Source organism: Aspergillus fijiensis (genome assembly GCF_003184825.1).
Source record: "Aspergillus fijiensis CBS 313.89 unplaced genomic scaffold BO72scaffold_52, whole genome shotgun sequence".
In the NCBI taxonomy this organism is placed as follows: domain Eukaryota; kingdom Fungi; phylum Ascomycota; class Eurotiomycetes; order Eurotiales; family Aspergillaceae; genus Aspergillus; species Aspergillus fijiensis.
Genome location: NW_024469028.1, coordinates 88,439 through 105,805, shown reverse-complemented (window position 1 = coordinate 105,805; position 17,367 = coordinate 88,439). Strand labels below are relative to the sequence as shown.

Genomic DNA, 17,367 nt, shown 5'->3' with positions numbered 1-17,367 from the left:
TGACAAGTGACGACACAAAAACAATCGAATCGGGGATAAGCTCAGGAAGCTCTGCAGCTGGAAGGCTTTCTGCCTTCAGCCTCTCTCAATCAATCAGCCTTCAATCAATCGATTCGAGCTCATCCCAAATGAGTAATGAACACACACGAACCATGGACAGATGTGCCCCACCAGTCTCAGCAGTCTCAGTGTCCCGTCACGTACTTACATCCTCGAAACATACAATAAACCCTTCCAAAGGGGACTAGTGGCTGGGGCAATGCACGTTCTTGTTTCTGCCTGAAGATTCAGGACTCCACAGTACACCTCAATCATCCGTGCTTCTTCTCCTCATCGCTGCTCCATACTGTTAACAGTTCATTCAGTATTTATTACTCCTCCTCATATCATCACCACACCACCTGAAATTATTTCCCTCTCCCAAGGAGACTACAACTCCCCTCAATCCACCCTGCTATACCCTGAATTGCCCTTCGTTATCACCTCCTCTTCAAGCCTCCTCCTTCCCTTGCAGTTCCGACCACTGTCTTCCGCTCCCTTACCTAACCGTTCTACTTGTCCGCTTTTGCGCCGCCAACTCCGGGGTGGAGCCCAGCCCGTCAGAAGTGGACGATAGTACGTATCCTCCTTGGAAACTAGCTCTCCTTAGTCGTTAGTCGCCACGGGGTCACCACAGCCCGTCTCGTCTATTGCTGAGTATTGTTGTGATCATCACTGCTCTTGCAAAGAGCTTCGTCGCACCTCCCCTACCTTCGCCCTTCAATTGCCGCGCCGCGCCCTTTCGCCATGGCGCAATACTTCTTCGACCTTCTCTACAGCTTCACGGATTGCATGTGCTGCTTTCCTAGCACGCCGCAATTGAAGATCAATAGTCGTAGCTTCAAATTGCTCCGCCTTTTAGGTGAAGTGAGTGTCCGCATCTGACTGCTGGTCCAGTGCAGCGTTTCCGAACAAGTCGTTATGCTGACGATCAGCCCCTACTTTGCAGGGCGGTTTCTCCTACGTCTACCTCGTCCAAGACAAAGCGACGTCCGAATTGTTCGCGCTCAAGAAAATCCGATGCCCCTTTGGCCAAGAATCTGTCTCCCAGGCCTTGAAGGAGGTCGAGGCCTACAATCTGTTCACATCGCACAGCAACATCATCCATTCCATTGATCACTGTGTTTCGACTGAACCCGGCTCCAAATTCCGCTCCGACGGCGGCGAACCTGGCTCCAAGACCGTTTACATCCTATTACCTTACTACCAACGCGGAAACCTTCAAGATGCGATCAACGCCAATCTCGTCAATCACTCCCGTTTCCCGGAGAAGAGGCTGATGGAGTTGGTGTTGGGAGTCGCCCGGGCATTGCGCGCCATGCACCAGTATCGTGTCAAGAGCGGCTCGGGGCCGACCCGCAAAGCCAAGGCTGTCAGGAGGGAGGGAGCCGAGGCAGACGCAGACGCCGCTGTTCGCAAGGCAAAGGCCAAGCGACGAGCCAGCCAAAATGCAGATGACGATGACGAGGAGAATGAGCCTTTGATGGATGACGAAGTGACCATAAGTCAGGAAGGAGTGCAGGACGGTGACCTCCGTCCGTACGCTCACCGAGATATCAAGCCGGGTATGGTAATCGCAGCGGCAGGAAGAGACTGGCTAGGCTAACTCTTGAATAGGGAACATCATGATCGCCGACGATGGTCGTACGCCCATTCTGATGGACCTTGGGTCGCTGGCACCCAGTCCGATCGCTATCACCTCTCGCTCGCTCGCTCTAGCGGTCCAGGATACTGCAGCGGAGCACAGCACAATGCCCTACCGGGCGCCCGAGCTGTTCGATGTCAAGACGGGCTCGATTATTGATACCAAAGTGGATATCTGGTCTCTTGGGTGTACCCTCTACGCCTGCCTGGTGGGCAAGAGTCCCTTCGAAGCTCGGAGCGAAGAGACTGGCGGCAGTCTGAGTATGTGTGTACTAGGTGGAGACTGGCGTTTCCCTGACGAAAAGTCGAGTGCAACTAAAGGGAAAGGGAAAGCTGGTGACAACAACAACAACCGTGACAATGCCATGGCAATCAGTGAGCCTGTGAAAGAAGTTGTGCGCAAGTGTCTACAGGTCGAGCCTGCAGACCGGCCAGACATTGATGAATTGATTCAGATCATACAAGACGTCATCAAGGAGCTACCAGATGATGATGAGGTTTCCGGAGGCTCGAGCTAAGCCATCTACTGGAGCCACCTTTTCCTATTGTTGCCTTAGCATGTTACTTGCAGATACTTGCTTTTTGATTCTCCATTAATGCCGGCTCTCGTCAGCTGTGCTGATCGTTGGATTGCCTGGTGTATCATATGAAATGATTTGAATGTTGAACATATCTCCTTCCGCGTTAATAGGTATATAATAGTTGTATCAATATCTCAGGGGTGATCACCTACTGACAAAGGACCTGGTATGAGAAGCCAGGTTTTTCTAGAGGTTTTGTTATCAGAGGTCAATGCTTATCTATTGTTGGGAAGATAGTTGACGTAGGCGTAGAAACATGTTCCAGACCGCAGTCTGATGTGAGGGACGCTCGTATTTTGTCCTTTGACTTGGTCCACCCGGGAAGACTTTCTCTCTCCTCTGCCTCCCTAAGTCTGCTTCCCTTTCTCCATGATAATCGCCTGCGTGCAAGCATAGCATGTACTGTACCTCTGGCATTATCAATATGCGAACCTCCAGTGACGAGGAAGAGGTACATTCCGAGCTGTACCTGAAATGTCTACATCAACCTGTTGACAACCGTTGGGCAGGCTAAGCAAAAGACGATAAAGGGGATAGGATCGACAGGCAGGTTGACCCGTCGAGCTATCAATCTGTCCTTTCGATGCAAAAGCAGCAGCTTGGCTTACCGGAGAGAACAGGATCCTTTGCCGACGGTCGATATCCCCGCCTTGTCCGAATCATCGCAAATGGTTAGTTATCGCGATGGCCCGCCTCGAAGCCGCGCGGGGAAGACATCCACGACTGGTTATCGCCATCTGCTTTTGCCGGCCATTGACACTCTCTGATAACCAAGTGGATCCATCAGCGCAAGATTATCAGAGGGCTGCCCCATCCATAGGGTCCCCGACTCCCAATGACCCCCATCCGTGCAATGCTTGCTTAAACTCGGCGTTTCTCAGCGTGACGGAATGCAACCCGAGGGAGGGGGCTTATCTGCAGACCTATGATAACGGCGACAAGAGGTTGGATCATCTATGGATGTGCACAACGCTGATAGCAGACGGAATTGTTCCATGGTGCCACAAGCGGGGGGGAGGGGGCTCTCGAACGCAGTCAATAATGCTACTCAACCGGCTTCTGCGAGGGTTGACATGTACGCTGCACGCTGATTCGGTCGCCGTCGGAAAGCTTCCTCGACAACAGCCAGACTTTAATAGTCCCGGCTGCCCGCAGGGAGGGAGCAGACCTCATCTCTGACCAGAAGCAACATTCTTCTGGCTCTTCTTTCCTAGATTCTTGAAACAGGCACGTCGGTTGTTACCAATCGCTGGCCGACACCATGGCCCCGACTGTGGACAGAAATGCCATCCCCGGCACAGTGACCCTTGTAGATCTGCAACATGTTCTGGCGACCCGCCACCTGGACAAGGGCGACAGCGACATCGTTCTTATCCCAGAGCCCTCGGATGATCCCGATGATCCGTTGAACTGGGCGCCACGCCGGAAACTGCTTTCGACAATTTGTGTCAGCGTGTACGTGGGCACCGGCCGAAGAGCTTTCTAGTGTGATTCAGCAGTATTGACATTGCGTCATAGATATACCCTGTTCGCGGGAATCGCATGTTCGGTCGTATACTCGGTGCTCACTCAGCTGTCGGATGCTACGGGCGTCTCTGTGTCGACTCTGAATGAGGGCACTGGGTATATGTTTTTATTCGCGGGCTGGGGGCTGCTGTTCTGGCAGCCATTGGCTATGCAATACGGCAAACGCTTGACATATATTCTGTCACTGGTTGGGATTTTGGTAAGCCCTTGAAACTCTTGGGGGCAGGGGAAAAGGGTCACTGCTAATACTTCATAGGGCACTTCGATGTGGGGGTAAGCTGTCACCGGGCCCACCTGCTGTGGTAGCTTAACTAACTCTAGACCAGCCCGTACATCCACACCAACGGCCAGTGGATCGCGCGGAGCATCATATCAGGCTTCTTCACTGCCCCGATCGAAGCCCTGCCGGAGGTCACTGTCACAGACGTGGTAAGTTTGATGGCATGTAACCTCCAACCAAGCTAATAAGAGAATGAATAGTACTTCACCCACGAACGGGGCACCTACATGGCCCTCTATGCATTCTTCCTGGCCGGGAGTAACTATTTCGCCCCGGTGATCTGCGGCTTCATTGCGGAATACCAAGGCTGGCAATGGGTGTTCTACTGGCCCAGCATTTTCTGTGGCGGTGCCATTGTGTTTCTCTTCTTATTCATGGAGGAGACGAATTACGTGCGCCAGCAGCGAACCGCGCCCGAGTCGCAATTGACGTCTTCCACACGGACGTCGGAACAGAGCGAGAAGGAGAAGGCTCCCTCCGGACTGGCTCAGCAGGCTGATACGGAGTGCGGCGTCATGTATAAGAAGAAGAGCTACGCCCAGAAGCTCTCGCTGCTGGGTCCGCGACTGCCCCGAAACAACATGTTCCGACGGCTGTGGCAGACGCTATACTATCTGAGCTGGCCGGTGATTTTCTACGCAGGGTGGGTTGGCGACAGCCTGGATTGGATCTTGAACGTGGCTAACATCGATAGGTTCTCGTACGGGTCGTACCTGATCTGGTTCAATGTGCTCAATGGTACTGCCTCAATCATTTTGGGTGGGGCTCCATACAACTTCAGGTACGTGCAATACGCATGGTCCGACAGACACGGATTCTGACCATGACAGTTCCTCGATGGTCGGTCTGAGCTATCTAGCCTGTATTCTGGGCGTAGTCTTTGCGTGAGTGCCCTCCAACATATACGCCTCCACAATCACTAACAACGGACTCAGCTCGCTCTTGACCGGCCGGTTCAGCGACTGGCTCACCATCCGCCTGGCGCGGCGCAACAACGGGGTCATGGAGGCGGAGCAGCGGCTGTGGCCGTTTGCAATCTGCCTGGTCCTCGTTCCCGGGTCGCTGCTGCTCTGGGGGGTGGGCGCCGCGCACCAGGTGCACTGGTTCGGGCTGATCGTGGCTATGTGTCTGCTGGCGATGGCCAACACGTGTGGGATCACGCTGAGCGTGAACTATTTGGTGGACAGCTACCGCGAGCTGAGCGGCGATGCGATGGCGACGGTGATTCTGGTGCGGAACACGATGTCGTTTGCCATTGGATACGGGTGAGTGCTGCTCTTTTGGTGTGTGATGGTCGTGGACTGACAGCTGGCCGGCAGAATCACGCCGTGGGTCGACAACCTGGGCTACCAGAACTGCTTCATCTCGGCGGCGTTTGTGGGACTGGCGTGCGCCGCCGTGTTCCTGGTGATGATCCAATGGGGCAAGATGTTCCGGGAGCGCAGCCGCGAGAAGTACTGGGCGATTGTGGTGGAGAACCAAGAGAAGGGGATGGGACATTAGACTGAGTATATGACCCGAGATATCCAGACGATTAATCTCAGTAGATGCTTTCACTATAGGGCATATATAACCCGAGATATCTAGACAGTTAATCTCAATAGATCCATCCATACATCAAACATACCCTCACCTCCAATGAAACCACCTCAAAAGATAAAGACAAAGAACTATAACTACCCCCCCATCTTCCACCGCAACGCAAAGTTGGAATCCCATTTCGCCCGCTCCATGGCTGCATCCCACTCCTTCGCCATGCGCGCCAGCATCTCCTCCGGCGTCTCCCTCTCCTCAGAGGGCATCTCCCCGTCCCCAACCCCAGCCCCATTATCCAGGTACACCTCCTCCACCACCACCTCCTCCTCCATAACCCCCTCCCCCTCCCTATCCCCACTCCCCCTCCTCCCCCCGGAACCAAACCCCTCAATCTCCAACCTCTCCAACCACCCCCTCACCCTCCTCCTCCTCTCCGCCATCTCAACCCACGCATTCCTCCCCTCCTGACCAGAAGATTCCAAAGTGGGCGACTCACACCCCCTCAACCCAATAAACCTCCCAAACCTGCGCCGCTTGACCTCCAAATCCACCTCCGCCGCCCCCTCCGTCCCAACCCACGGCGGCACCGTGATCGGGTAGTACTCGGTGGCCGGTACCGCCGGATAAACCTGGTGGAAGTGCCGCGCCAGACTGTCCAGCTGGGCGTGGGTGAGGCAGTGGAAGGCCAGCAGGGTCTGCGGGAAGGAGGGGTGGGACTGGCCGGTTGTGCTGCTTACGAGGGGGTGGAGTTTTGTGCGCAGGTGGGCGAGGAGGGGGGCTAGTTTGGATTTCGATTGCAGGCTGGGGGTGGTCTGGGGAGGGAGGGGGAGGGGTTTGGGGTTGCTGAAGGGGTTATGGTGCGGTGGGATGAGGTTGGCGATGGAGTGGGGGAGGGGGAGGGGTTTGAGGCGTTTGAGCGGGGGTTCGGTTGTTGGGGAGTAGGGTGGTGGTGATTCTCTTGGGGGGGGTGGTGGTGGTGATGAGGGTGATGAGGGTGATGAGGGTGGTGAGGGTGGTGGAGAGGGGATGAAGGTGTGGATTTGGAAGGGTCGCGAGGGGGGGAAGGCGGGGCTTAAGGGGTGGGTGGTTCTTGGTTCTGGGTGGGGTTGTTGTTGTAGTGGTTGTTGTGGTTGTTGTGGTTGTAGTGGTTGTGGTGATTGTGGTGATTGTGGTGATTGTTGTGGTTGTGGTTGTGGTTGTGATTGTGATTGTTGTGATTGTGGCTGTAGTGGTGGACATGGCCGTTCAGGCGCAGGAAGCAGACGACGGAATCGTCGCGGGGGCGCAATCAACGTCGTCCTCGGACTCGTCGGACTAATGGACATGGGCGAGAAGCGTTCCTCCTCATCGGAATCGGCAGTGGTGGGAGAGGAGGTGGTGGGGGGTGAAGCCGGGACGATGATGATGCGCGGCGTGGGAGGGCCGTTTCCATTGCGTCGCGGAGACATCTCGAATGTCTTTCTCGTCGACATCGGCTTGTAGATTATCAATCACTCTGAACTTCTTCAACTTGTGTATCTTCAAAAATCACTTAAACTTGCTTGTATATGCACCAGGCGTGGAGGAAGAAAACAAACCGTAGATCTAATGCTCCTGCTACAGAGGACAGCGCAGTGGTTATACAACTCGTCCTCCTTTGTTGGTTCAACACACCCCCATCGCAGCCAACTGAGATGCTATAATAACTCGAAACCGAAACACCACGCCGAGCTGCACATACAAAACCATTGTCTTTATGCCTCTATTGTTCTCTCGTCGACTCGATCTTTTGTCGTCGCTGGAACAAGACTACTGGCTATATTAAGTCTCTCTGTCTCACAGCAAACAACGCACGGCAATCCCTTTATGCGTCGAGGTCCATTATCTCACCCGCAGGGGTCACTCGGGCTCACCTCCAAATTAGGGCTGCTTCATTGTTCCTTTGTGACAACCCCCACAACAATGGAATCAACCACAAAACAATAAACGCTGTATTGACGTGTGACTAAATCATTATCCTAGTTCTCATTAACCCACCAACTCACAATGACACAGTCTCCAGCCGCTTCTCCATTGATGGGGCCTTCGTCGCGCTGAACTCGGCATACTTGCTCGAGGCCGCCGGGAGATCTGTGTACTTGTTGATCCAGTTCAGAACCGTATAATGCCACATGAGCGAGTTCTCCGGGTTGAGCACCCAGTGATTCTCATCCGGGAAGGTCAAGAAAGCGCTATCTACCCCCTGCAGTTGCAAAACATTGAATGCAGCAAGCCCCTCCGCGATGGTCAACCGGTAGTCCAACTCGTTGTGGATGATCAAGTGCGGTGTCTGCCAGTGGGCTGTATGACGAGAGGGATCCCAACGCTCCCAGTTCTCGGGCACCTTCCACAACGGCCCCTTAAGATCCCGCAGCGGGAAGTAGAGCTCTTCACTGGCGAGCATAGAGTTCATGCTGAACACTCCATCGTGCGTCACGAGCGCCTTGAACCGCCGGCCCAATGGGTGACCCTGGATCCAGTTGACCATGTACCCGCCATAAGAGGCGCCAAGTGCCACCGCTCGCGAAGTATCAACGTAGTCCAGGTTCTCGGCAATGTAGTCAAACCCCTTTTCAAGGTCAACGTAGGGTAGCGAGCCCCAGGCATTACGAATCTCGTCCGTGAATCGCTGCCCGTAGCTGGTACTGCCGCGAGGATTGGGTGTGACGACAACATATCCCTGCTCGGCAAAGATAGCCGGGTTCCATCGAGTGCTCCATTGCTCGCACCATGCGCTTTGGGGACCTCCATGGATCAGATATGCCAACGGATACTTCTCCCCGGGCTTGAAGTTGGACGGCTTCACCACCCACGCATGTACGGGTGTATCGTTGGCGCCACGGTACCAGATTTCATCCACCTGCGTGGGCGAGAGCCCGAAAGAAGCACCGTCGCGTCCGATCGAGGATATAACACGGACGTCCTTGGGCGATTCGGGATCAATTATAGACCACTTGCTGTTGTCCACAAGACTGCTACTAGCGATGAGTAATTTACTCGAGTTGGCCGCTGCGGGGTACACCTCCGTCACAAATCCCGAATGTGTCAGCTTTTTCAGCACATCAGGAGTGGAGTGGCGGACATTATCTAGGGGTAGCTGGTAAAGAACTCCTCGTCCGGTCTCCTCGACCTGGATTATCAGCGACTTGTCGTCATGTGCAAAAGTCAAACCCGATGGACTCAGAGGCCAGGCGCCTTCTCCATCCGGCGATGCAAAGATCTCGATCATCTCACCACTCCAGGGGTTAGGCACGTAGAGGATTCGTCTCTTATCTGACTCATAGCCGTCCTCGCGCATCGCAAGGAGCGCGATGGAGCTACCATCCGAAGTCAGAACTGGGGAAGACATGGCTCCCTCGAGGCCCTTCACAGCGCACACTCGAGTCTCCATTGCAGTCACACTTGTCCAGGAGAACATCGGACAGTAGTAGCATGAGCAGGACGTGTGTGTGGCGGGATTCAAGCTCGGATCCTTGGCCACGAACACAATGGCCTCCGGACTGATGTCAAAGTCGCCCGTGCCCCCAAACGGAGGAATCGGCGATTCCACGCCCGTCAAGCCACACACTTGAATCAAGTTGGTGAGCCCTGAGACAGCGTACTTGCCCGCTTGTCGAGTGGGCGGAGACAGGGGCGCCTGCTGGAGCAGACCATACCAGATGGCATTCTTCTGGGGCTCAACGTACGAGTCCCAGTGTCTCACGAACAGCGAAGTATAAAGGCGCCCGGTGCTGGTCGGCTTCTTCGCGTCGTGCGGGTTGTACAAGGTGCCGTCCGTGTTGGCCTTGCCGGTGACCGCAAAGCCAATCCTTCCCGGTTCGACTACTGTGACCTTGAGATCCGAGACTGGGCCAGGAACCGTGCCCGCGGTATAGGTTTTGTCTGCCTCGCGCGCATCGCCGATGATGAAGCTCGTGTTGCCGTTCGCCTTGGCCTTCAGCCAGACGAGCTGATTGCTGTCACCTAGCCACTGAGGGCAGCTGGCGCCAGCGTCGTTTGTGATCAAAGCCGATCGGCCGCTCTCGATATCCAAGACTCGGATCTCGTTGGTCTTGAAGTGGGATTCGAACGAATAGGTGGTCTGGGTGTACACCGCAAGGGTGCCTGAGGCATTCGGCACAGGGCCAGAGCGCCGAGGAGCTCCCAGGAGAACTCTGGTGCGGATTAGTGCAAGGATCTAAGTGTAGCAAGCTTCATTGACAAGGAGGCAAGATCACAACAGGCTGAAACCAAGCGATCACATACTCTGGAGTGAACTTCATGGATCGGATGGTCATGACACTGCGACCGGCAAGGGCCCGATAGATAAGATAGATAGCTCGAATGCGGTGGTGCTGTAGCTCCAGCTGGTGATAAGAGTAGCGCAGTCAATGCACACCAGAGTGAACTTCAGGATGAGGGAGAATGAATAGTTATTATCAGAGAAGCAGAGAATGCTAAGGGATGAAGAGTGAAGATAAAGGGATGAAAGGGTAGTTAAGGTGAGTTGTTAAGTTGTGAGTTGGGGACCGTGAGGGGAAGAAGAGCGGAGGTGGCGTCAGGGCGGCTGGCCACTGCCGCACTTGACTTGCTCCTGTTCTTCTCCGGGAGGCCTAATTGGGATACTATACCGCTGCTTACAGGATATTGGAGTACTCATCACAAATGACATGTCTAAATCATCGTACCTCCCCATTAGAACATATAATTACAGACAATCATACAAAAATTCCAAATTCAGACCATGGGAGGAATTGTCTACTCTTCTTCCTCCTCCTCATCCTCGCTCTCGTCCTCATCCATACCCTCCGCCGCTGTGACCGAGAAAGTAGGAGCTTGATCCACACCTACATAGCTGTCACTCATCAGGTACAACGTCAGCTCATGCTCTCCAGGCGTTGGAACAATGTATTCCAGACGCAGATCCAGCTTCCGGCCGATAGTGACCCGCTTGATAGCGAGCAAGTTCTTGGTCTTCTCATCGCCGACGACCAACCACCAATTCTCCATCTTCTTGCCCGGGTAGAATGGTGCATGCACGGTCGTATCAGGCTCTTCGTCCTCCTCCACCTCTCGTTCGATCTTGATCTTGAGATAGGCCGGCTCGCCCGAAGTGATGTTCTCGGGATCCTCAACCTCAAAGTCAAGCTCCAAGTTGGGATACTTCTCGTTCGTGAACGCGGCAGCTTGGGCCAGCTGCTTGTTGTCCAGACCAAGACGCTTGATCAATGTCGCGTAGTCCTTGTTCTCGGAAGGATCCATGGCTTCCATGAACTCGAAGATATCATTGATGCTGCCGGCAGGGTTAGCGCGAGTCAACTGGGAATTCCTGGGGGATATATACTTATACTCATTCGCCACCTTGATAGCCTCGGGGCCGAAGTGAGGAATCTGCTTCAATGGACTATCCCGGTCCCACATGGCCTGGACCACCATCTGTGACATCTCCATCGCATTCATCGCGTTCAAATGACCCTCCGACGAGAGGACATCAACACACGCACTAAGGAGGTTGAGCACCTTGCTGACAATAACTTCCTGGTCCTTGGCAAGATCAATAGGTAGTTGCATGCGCGAGAAATGAGCCTGCAGCAGCACGAATGCCTTGAAGTGGGGCGAGTCGTAGGAGGTCTCAGCCATCTTGACCGGTACACGATCATACACGCGGCGAAGAATGTGGTCCTCGTGACGACGCATCTGGATGTTTTCAAACTCCGTGGCGGAAGTGATGATTTCCAGAATGCCCTTGAGCTTGGTACGAGCTGACAGTGAGAGGAGGAAGGTCTGCATAGTGATGAAGGAGATGTTGTAGTAGGAGGCAATCATGGCGGCGTTCAGAGGAGCGACGCTGTCATCTTCCTCATCTAGATCCACGATCTTGGCATCTGATAATTCCTTCAGGGTGTTTTCAAGCAGCTCAGAGAGGAATGTACTAAGACCCTCGTGGCTGACATCGGTCAAACCGTAGAAACTCGGATTAGCCAGCAGGCGGCGGTAAAAGTAGGTGTGTGTCATCCAATCAATGGCGTCTTGGGTCGAAGTAATCGTTCTCGTGCTAATCTCAGTGACAAACGCATCATGTAAGTAAGCCTGCAAGTGACTCTCGACAGGCAAAGCCTCGTTCAAGAACTTCTTGTAATAATCACGCTTGACAGCAGGCACCATGAGCACGCCACGGCCAAGCTTGTCATCGCCGGGACGAGAAGCCTTGCCGAACATTTGAAGAATCTCACTGATTGGGTAGTCAATGTAGCGGTGCTCACGGCCCTCGAAGAATTGAGTACCCATGACAATCACCAGGTGTGCCGTCAGGTCGAGCTCCCAACAAACATCACGGGAAGCGAGGAGAACCTGAATAGCACCAATGGAGAAGAGATGAGACACGATGCGCTTGTCAGTAGCACTCAAAGCCTCGTGGTAATAACCAATGCCGTGGGATAGAGACTCGGCCAACGTCTGTTCTTGAATTCGGTTAAGAAGAGGAGCAAGCTCGTTCACATCCGCGTTGAGGAACCGATCCTCATTGTCATCCGTGGCACAAGCAGCCAACAGGTCCATGGCAGTAGCACGTGTTTGCTTGCGGCTAGGCACGAAGACAATGGCCGGCTTATCAGCAGACAACTGCAAGATGGAGTGGTATGCTGGTCTGGCCATGGCGAGCATGAGGGAAGGGAAGTGCGGGATGGTAAAGGATTGAATGTGGAGCTCCAATGGCACTGGTCTGGCGTGAGGGCTAAAGTTGTAGATCGTGTGCTTATTGGCACCAATCCACTCGCCAATATCGCGAGCGTTCGCAAGAGGCACACTCAAGCCAATGATGCGCATGCCATTCTCGATCTCCAAAGCCATGGAGTGCATACGCGAAACTACCACTTCATACACGTATCCGCCATAGCCACCGAGCATGTGCAGCTCATCGGCGATGAAGAGTTGCACTGTCCGGACGTTCTTGCGCTTCCGCCATTGCCGAGACAAAACATCCCACTGACTTGGTGTGGCAAGAACGAGATCGGCTCGTTCCAGAAGTCTGAGATCAGCGGTGGTTTCGCCAGTAAGCTTGACGATGTTCTTGCCGCCGGAAAGCTGGCTCAGTCGCTTCTGCCAGTCCGCCAGACGCTGGTCAACGAGCTCTTGGAATGGAGCAAGGTACACAGCACGGCCGCTATCCTGCTGGGACAGGTGACGCAACAAGGCAAGCTCGGCACACACAGTCTTTCCGCTACCCGTGGGAGCACCAATAAACACGTTATCATCTGTGTCGAAGAGAGACTTGAAAGTCTGGGTCTGGATCTTGTTGAAAAACTGCCAGTCGGGATACAGCTGCTGGAAATCTTCGCGCTTCAATGCCTTCACTGGTGCTCTTTGCATGTCCAAGAGAGGAGTGTGGGGCGGGAAACGTTCAGGAAGGATCAATTTTTGGAAGGAGACGGCAATCTTGGTTTCCGAGTGCATCCAGCGATCAGATACCAGCGAAATAAAGTAGTTCGGAGGCATGGGCTCGGATATGGGAACGGTAAACTCAACGAGATGCTCGTTCATCTCGGATTGTGCGTGGTCTTTCCGCAGAAGGAACTGGTCATGGAATAAGATCTCCTCTCCATCGCAATCCTCCACCAGAATCCAGAAGTCTTGAGCGGAGCCATGTAGAGTCTCGTCCCAAACGAAGTTAGGGGTGATCGTCAGTTCGACCCGTAGCATGGAGCGAGTGACGGGTTGAACCTGAGCCTGGACCTCCAGGCGAGGGAACTTGGACACAAGATCACAGACAACACGTCCAGCCTTGGGCATACCCAGGAGCTCACCCATGCGAGGAGGATCAAGGTCGAAGTAGCTACCCCAAGGGACGTCGATTCTCTCCGCCTTCTGCAAGATGTCTCTTGGGCAAGTCGGGAACTGACGGAGGGGTGTCATCGTGGGCCACATGCGCCGCTCAGCCATCTTGCACAGGTTAAGAGCAGTCTTGGCCACGGATGACCATCCCTTCTTCAATGAGATCTCGAAAATAGCGCGCAGAATACGACCAGCTGATTGGGTAACATAAACCATATCGGCCATCAGAGCAAGTCCTTCCAGCTTGAGGCGAGAGATGTAAGCTTGGAGCAAGACATTGATCTTGGAATGAGGCTCGTCGATTCCTTCCTTGACAGGGACAGGTACACGACCAAGTAGCTTCGCAAGTTCCAGCTTCTCATCCTGACGGACCGGAATGTACTTGAACTCATCGCTAAGAGCGAAAATTCGGAACAGCTCGATTGTGGTGATGTTAGGCTGGAGGTGCTGAGAGTAGGTCAACATGGAGTTGTGGCCGATGTAGTAGTGGGAGGCGATACGGCCAAGCTCCGTGGATTGCATACGACCCGTCTTCTTGTCATATTTTACAAGGCCTGCCCTTTCCAGAATTACAGCCGCAGAGTGAACAAGATCGACGCGCTTTTGTTCAAGGGCGTCATCATTTTCATAGTCTGCTCCCACACTGTAGAGGCCGGGTGAGCGGAGCATGCGGACGAACAAGTAGGTGTAACCCAGCCAATCAACCCCCTCGTCACGAGTACGAATGTTTCCGAGAACGATCTCGGCATTCATGTTGTCAGCAAGCTTACTCACGAGCTGACTCTCGATTGGCAATTGCTGATTCAAGAGGGAGAGGTAATACTGGATTTCGGTTTGCGTCGTAATAATGATACCTTCACCGAAGGTATCGTATTGAGGTCGTCCAGCACGACCCAACATCTGCAGGACATCTTGAGGGCTGAGTTCGACCCAGCTACCCTTCTCAGGCGAGTAGATCTGAGTTCCTTTGATGATAACAGTATGGGCAGGCAAGTTGACACCCCAGGCAAGAGTTGCGGTACATACGAGGACTTGGATGCTGCCGTCGGCGAAAAGAGCCTGGACGGAGTCTCGATCAGCAAGACTGAGACCGGCATGGTGAATACCAAATCCATAAGGCAACAGATCCTTGAGCGAGGCGTCATCAACCGACTCAGCCTCTTCGGCCAAGATAGCTCTGCTTGCAGCATCGCTGCGCAGAATCTGGCCGATGGTCTCCATCTCAAGAGCCTTGTCTCTGATGTACTTGGCGGTCTTGGCGGTCTCCTTTCGAGAGTGGACGAAAATGAGCATCTGGTTCCTTTTTTGTCCGACTTGCTCAAGGACTTTGTTGTAGCAAATATCGTTCATGGTCTTCAGCTGCTTGATGGCCTTCTTATCCGTAACGCCGATGAACTCCTGTTTGAGAGGACAAGGTCTGTAGGAGCCATCGAAGTGGAACAGGCCCTTCGCAGGATCAACACGCAGGAAGCTGGCAACATCCCGGTAGTTAGGGAGCGTAGCACTCAGACCAACAATTCGGACTGGGTCGCCAGTCTGTTCTACCTTACGGATGGTTCTGCTAACGATACTCTCGATGACAGGACCACGCTCGTCGTGGAGAAGGTGAATTTCGTCAATGACGATCAGACGGACGAGTCTGGTGTAACTCGTCTCCGAGGCCTTTCTAGTGATGACATCGTACTTCTCAGGAGTCGTGACGATAATCTGAGTCTCAGCAATTTGTTGCTTCGTAAGTTGACGATCACCGCTCAGTTCCGCCACCTTGATGCCATAAGGCTCAAGACGTTTGCCGAGGTTCCCGACCTGTTCCTGTACCAGGGCCTTCAAGGGAGAGATGTAGATGATCTTGAAGTCATCCAGCATGATCTCTCCCGTCTGCGGGTTCCGGTTCTTGCCAATCTCGCGGAGGATAGTAAGCATGGCAACATTAGTCTTTCCTGAACCGGTGGGCGCACAGACAAGCACGTTGCCATCGTCGTGGAAAGCGGTGGGAAAGCACTTGGATTGGATCCGATTGAGTTCCTTCGAACTCCCAAAGCCAACGCGAGCCCACTCGGGCAGCTCGGTCGTAGGAAGATTCTTCTCGCCAGGCTCTTTCTTGGCCTGGGGAGGAGGCACATGAATTTCTTCATATCCCTTGAACGTCCGCTTCGTCGAGCCCTGGGGCAGCTTGACGCTAGGGTTGGTCATCAGGTGATTACCTTGATGGAACACAAGGTTCTCCAGGTTGATCAATCTCTTCGGCTGCAGGCCTCGAACCAATCCTCCCTCCTCCTTCTTCTCTTCCGGCTGCTCAGGAGCGTTGGGAACATCCACATCCATCAAGTCTAGCTTGATCTTCTTCGAGGGACGACTCGCGCCTTCATCGCGGTTGGTCTTGCCCCGGATCTCGTCCAAAATAGCGCGATGTCCAGCTTCAACCATTTCACTCTCGACCAGATGGCGGGCATCCGCGTCTTCAGCGACTCGGCGCCAACGGGTGACCCATACGATCTTATCGCGGTTGGTGACCAAAGTGGCGACAAGCTCGGGCTGCTCATAATCGAAGAGATCCATCAAGTCATTTTCCACGTCGCGAAGAGGTCGCACCTCGCCATCCTCTCCTTTACCTCCGAGAATCTCGAGCGCTTGAGTCGCCTTCTCATGTTGTACGTGAGCATCCGGATATGCGTTGCCGATTTGGCGCTGAAGCCAGTAAGCATCGATTTCTCGTGCAAGAACTGTGGTTTTCTTGTTGCCGCGTTCGTCGCCACGGTCTAACCCGCCGTCGATGACCATCTCTTCAGCGTCCTCTAATCCTTCAAGGTCTGCTTTCTCGGTCGTTGCGTCATCAATACCAGGGACATCCTGTTGGTCGGCTTCGTCTTCGGAAAGTTCGTCGTCGTCGCGAACCTCGTCCAGAGTGCCCATGCGCTCATCGTCCTCATCCTCCTCGTCGAAAACGACAGCAACACCCTGGCGCTCATCCAATTCCGCCTCTCCTTCGCCAGCCAGACCGTCACCCATCTCTTCGTCATCATCCTGGGCATCGTAATCTGTGATCTTCTTGCCCAGGTTGACAAGCTCATTGAATTCCTTGGGATTCATCGAACTGCCCAGCAAGTCATCAATCTCCTTCTTCTTGTCGAAATCCTTCATATCCTCGTCCTTGAGCAACTCCAGTACTGCATCGGCCGCACTGCGGACCACTTCGTGTGGTACGTCGCCCAGGTGGCTGGCGGTCATTGTGAGGATGAGGTCATAGGTGGCTCGAGTGGCAGGGGTGCGAGGACGGTACTTCAGGCCCTCGACGAGGGCATCGGCAGCGGACAGAATGCCCTGGCCGCGTACTTGCGCCGGTTGACCCCGCTGGGTTTTTCTCTGTTCGCGAGCGAGGACATCCTCGCCTTCGCGGATGGACCCTCGCTCGATGTCCGTCAAGCCGGCCTTCTTTTTCGTCTTCGGCGCATCGTCACGCGCCATCCTCGAGCCCATTTCCCGAATGCTGATGCGGCCGGCGAGGGACTCCGGGTCACCGGTGGGTTCATCGTTGACGCGAGAGATGAAACGACGGTCCGCCTGGAGAACCAGGTTGGACATCGCCGAGTATTTGTACTGGGAGATATTTTGGTCGGCCATTTTGATGGTTCTCTGATGGAAAATGCAAGATACAGATAAGAAGGGAAAAGAAAACTAAAAACGATCGTGAGGTGAGTGCAGGTGAGTCGTGGTCTGAGGCTCGGTGGAGCTCAGATTCAGCCGGCGGGCGCGTCGTTGGCACCGGCGACAAGCACTGGATGAGATGAGAGTGGCTCTGTATAATAGTGTAAAGTCGTTCAATTAGGTTTCACAAACCCGGACCATCCTCCGACAAGAAAAAGCACACTCGTCGGCGGCAAGGTTGCGAGCTGCTGAGGAGGAGGAGGGATTCTTGCGGAGTTGAAGGAGTTG

At 54.0% G+C, this 17,367-nt stretch overlaps 4 protein-coding genes across 4 annotated transcripts; 2 read left to right on the top strand and 2 right to left on the bottom strand.

Annotated features, from left to right (window-relative positions):
• Window positions 1–341: 341 nt before the first annotated feature.
• Window positions 342–2,239, top strand: BO72DRAFT_215394 (putative serine/threonine protein kinase ENV7). The gene is made up of 3 exons (XM_040939716.1): window positions 342–906; window positions 989–1,604; window positions 1,657–2,239. The coding sequence occupies exons 1-3, from the start codon at window positions 787–789 to the stop codon at window positions 2,199–2,201; spliced, it is 1,281 nt and encodes a 426-aa protein (XP_040798112.1). The 5' UTR covers window positions 342–786; the 3' UTR covers window positions 2,202–2,239.
• A 987-nt stretch (window positions 2,240–3,226) lies between these two features.
• On the top strand, window positions 3,227–5,621 carry BO72DRAFT_215367 (putative MFS transporter). Its single transcript, XM_040939715.1, has 9 exons — window positions 3,227–3,719; window positions 3,783–3,990; window positions 4,048–4,064; window positions 4,118–4,220; window positions 4,272–4,714; window positions 4,766–4,852; window positions 4,902–4,955; window positions 5,007–5,336; window positions 5,391–5,621. The coding sequence occupies exons 1-9, from the start codon at window positions 3,526–3,528 to the stop codon at window positions 5,572–5,574; spliced, it is 1,620 nt and encodes a 539-aa protein (XP_040798111.1). The 5' UTR covers window positions 3,227–3,525; the 3' UTR covers window positions 5,575–5,621.
• Window positions 5,622–5,645: 24 nt separating this feature from the next.
• On the bottom strand, window positions 5,646–7,034 carry BO72DRAFT_410972 (uncharacterized protein). The gene is made up of 3 exons (XM_040942452.1): window positions 6,901–7,034; window positions 6,054–6,450; window positions 5,646–5,852 (listed from the first exon to the last, which is right to left on the bottom strand). Exons 1-3 carry the CDS (start codon window positions 6,930–6,932, stop codon window positions 5,748–5,750), a joined length of 534 nt encoding a protein of 177 aa, XP_040798110.1. The 5' UTR covers window positions 6,933–7,034; the 3' UTR covers window positions 5,646–5,747.
• Window positions 7,035–7,627: 593 nt separating this feature from the next.
• BO72DRAFT_435872 (ATP-dependent RNA helicase BRR2) lies at window positions 7,628–17,360 on the bottom strand (the record flags this gene model as incomplete). The annotated part of the gene is made up of 3 exons (XM_040943302.1): window positions 10,949–17,360; window positions 10,456–10,897; window positions 7,628–9,802 (listed from the first exon to the last, which is right to left on the bottom strand). The coding sequence occupies exons 1-3, from the start codon at window positions 17,053–17,055 to the stop codon at window positions 7,628–7,630; spliced, it is 8,724 nt and encodes a 2,907-aa protein (XP_040798109.1). The 5' UTR covers window positions 17,056–17,360.
• Window positions 17,361–17,367: the final 7 nt, after the last annotated feature.

What these genes read in the sequence shown, in the direction of transcription:
- BO72DRAFT_215394 (XM_040939716.1), top strand. Translation starts at nt 787, where the DNA reads ATGGCGCAATACTTCTTCGACCTTCTCTACAGCTTCACGGATTGCATG. An exon ending in TGCTCCGCCTTTTAGGTGAA is followed by an intron (nt 907 to 988) that starts GTGAGTGTCCGC and finishes CCTACTTTGCAG; the next exon opens with GGCGGTTTCTCCTACGTCTA. An exon ending in TCACCGAGATATCAAGCCGG is followed by an intron (nt 1,605 to 1,656) that starts GTATGGTAATCG and finishes ACTCTTGAATAG; the next exon opens with GGAACATCATGATCGCCGAC.
- BO72DRAFT_215367 (XM_040939715.1), top strand. Translation starts at nt 3,526, where the DNA reads ATGGCCCCGACTGTGGACAGAAATGCCATCCCCGGCACAGTGACCCTT. An exon ending in CCGGTGATTTTCTACGCAGG is followed by an intron (nt 4,715 to 4,765) that starts GTGGGTTGGCGA and finishes TAACATCGATAG; the next exon opens with GTTCTCGTACGGGTCGTACC. An exon ending in GGGGCTCCATACAACTTCAG is followed by an intron (nt 4,853 to 4,901) that starts GTACGTGCAATA and finishes TGACCATGACAG; the next exon opens with TTCCTCGATGGTCGGTCTGA.
- BO72DRAFT_410972 (XM_040942452.1), bottom strand. Translation starts at nt 6,932, where the DNA reads ATGTCCATTAGTCCGACGAGTCCGAGGACGAC. An exon ending in CCGACGAGTCCGAGGACGAC is followed by an intron (nt 6,451 to 6,900) that starts GTTGATTGCGCC and finishes TAACCCCTTCAG; the next exon opens with CAACCCCAAACCCCTCCCCC. An exon ending in AGGAGGGGAGGAATGCGTGG is followed by an intron (nt 5,853 to 6,053) that starts GTTGAGATGGCG and finishes GAGGAGAGGGAG; the next exon opens with ACGCCGGAGGAGATGCTGGC.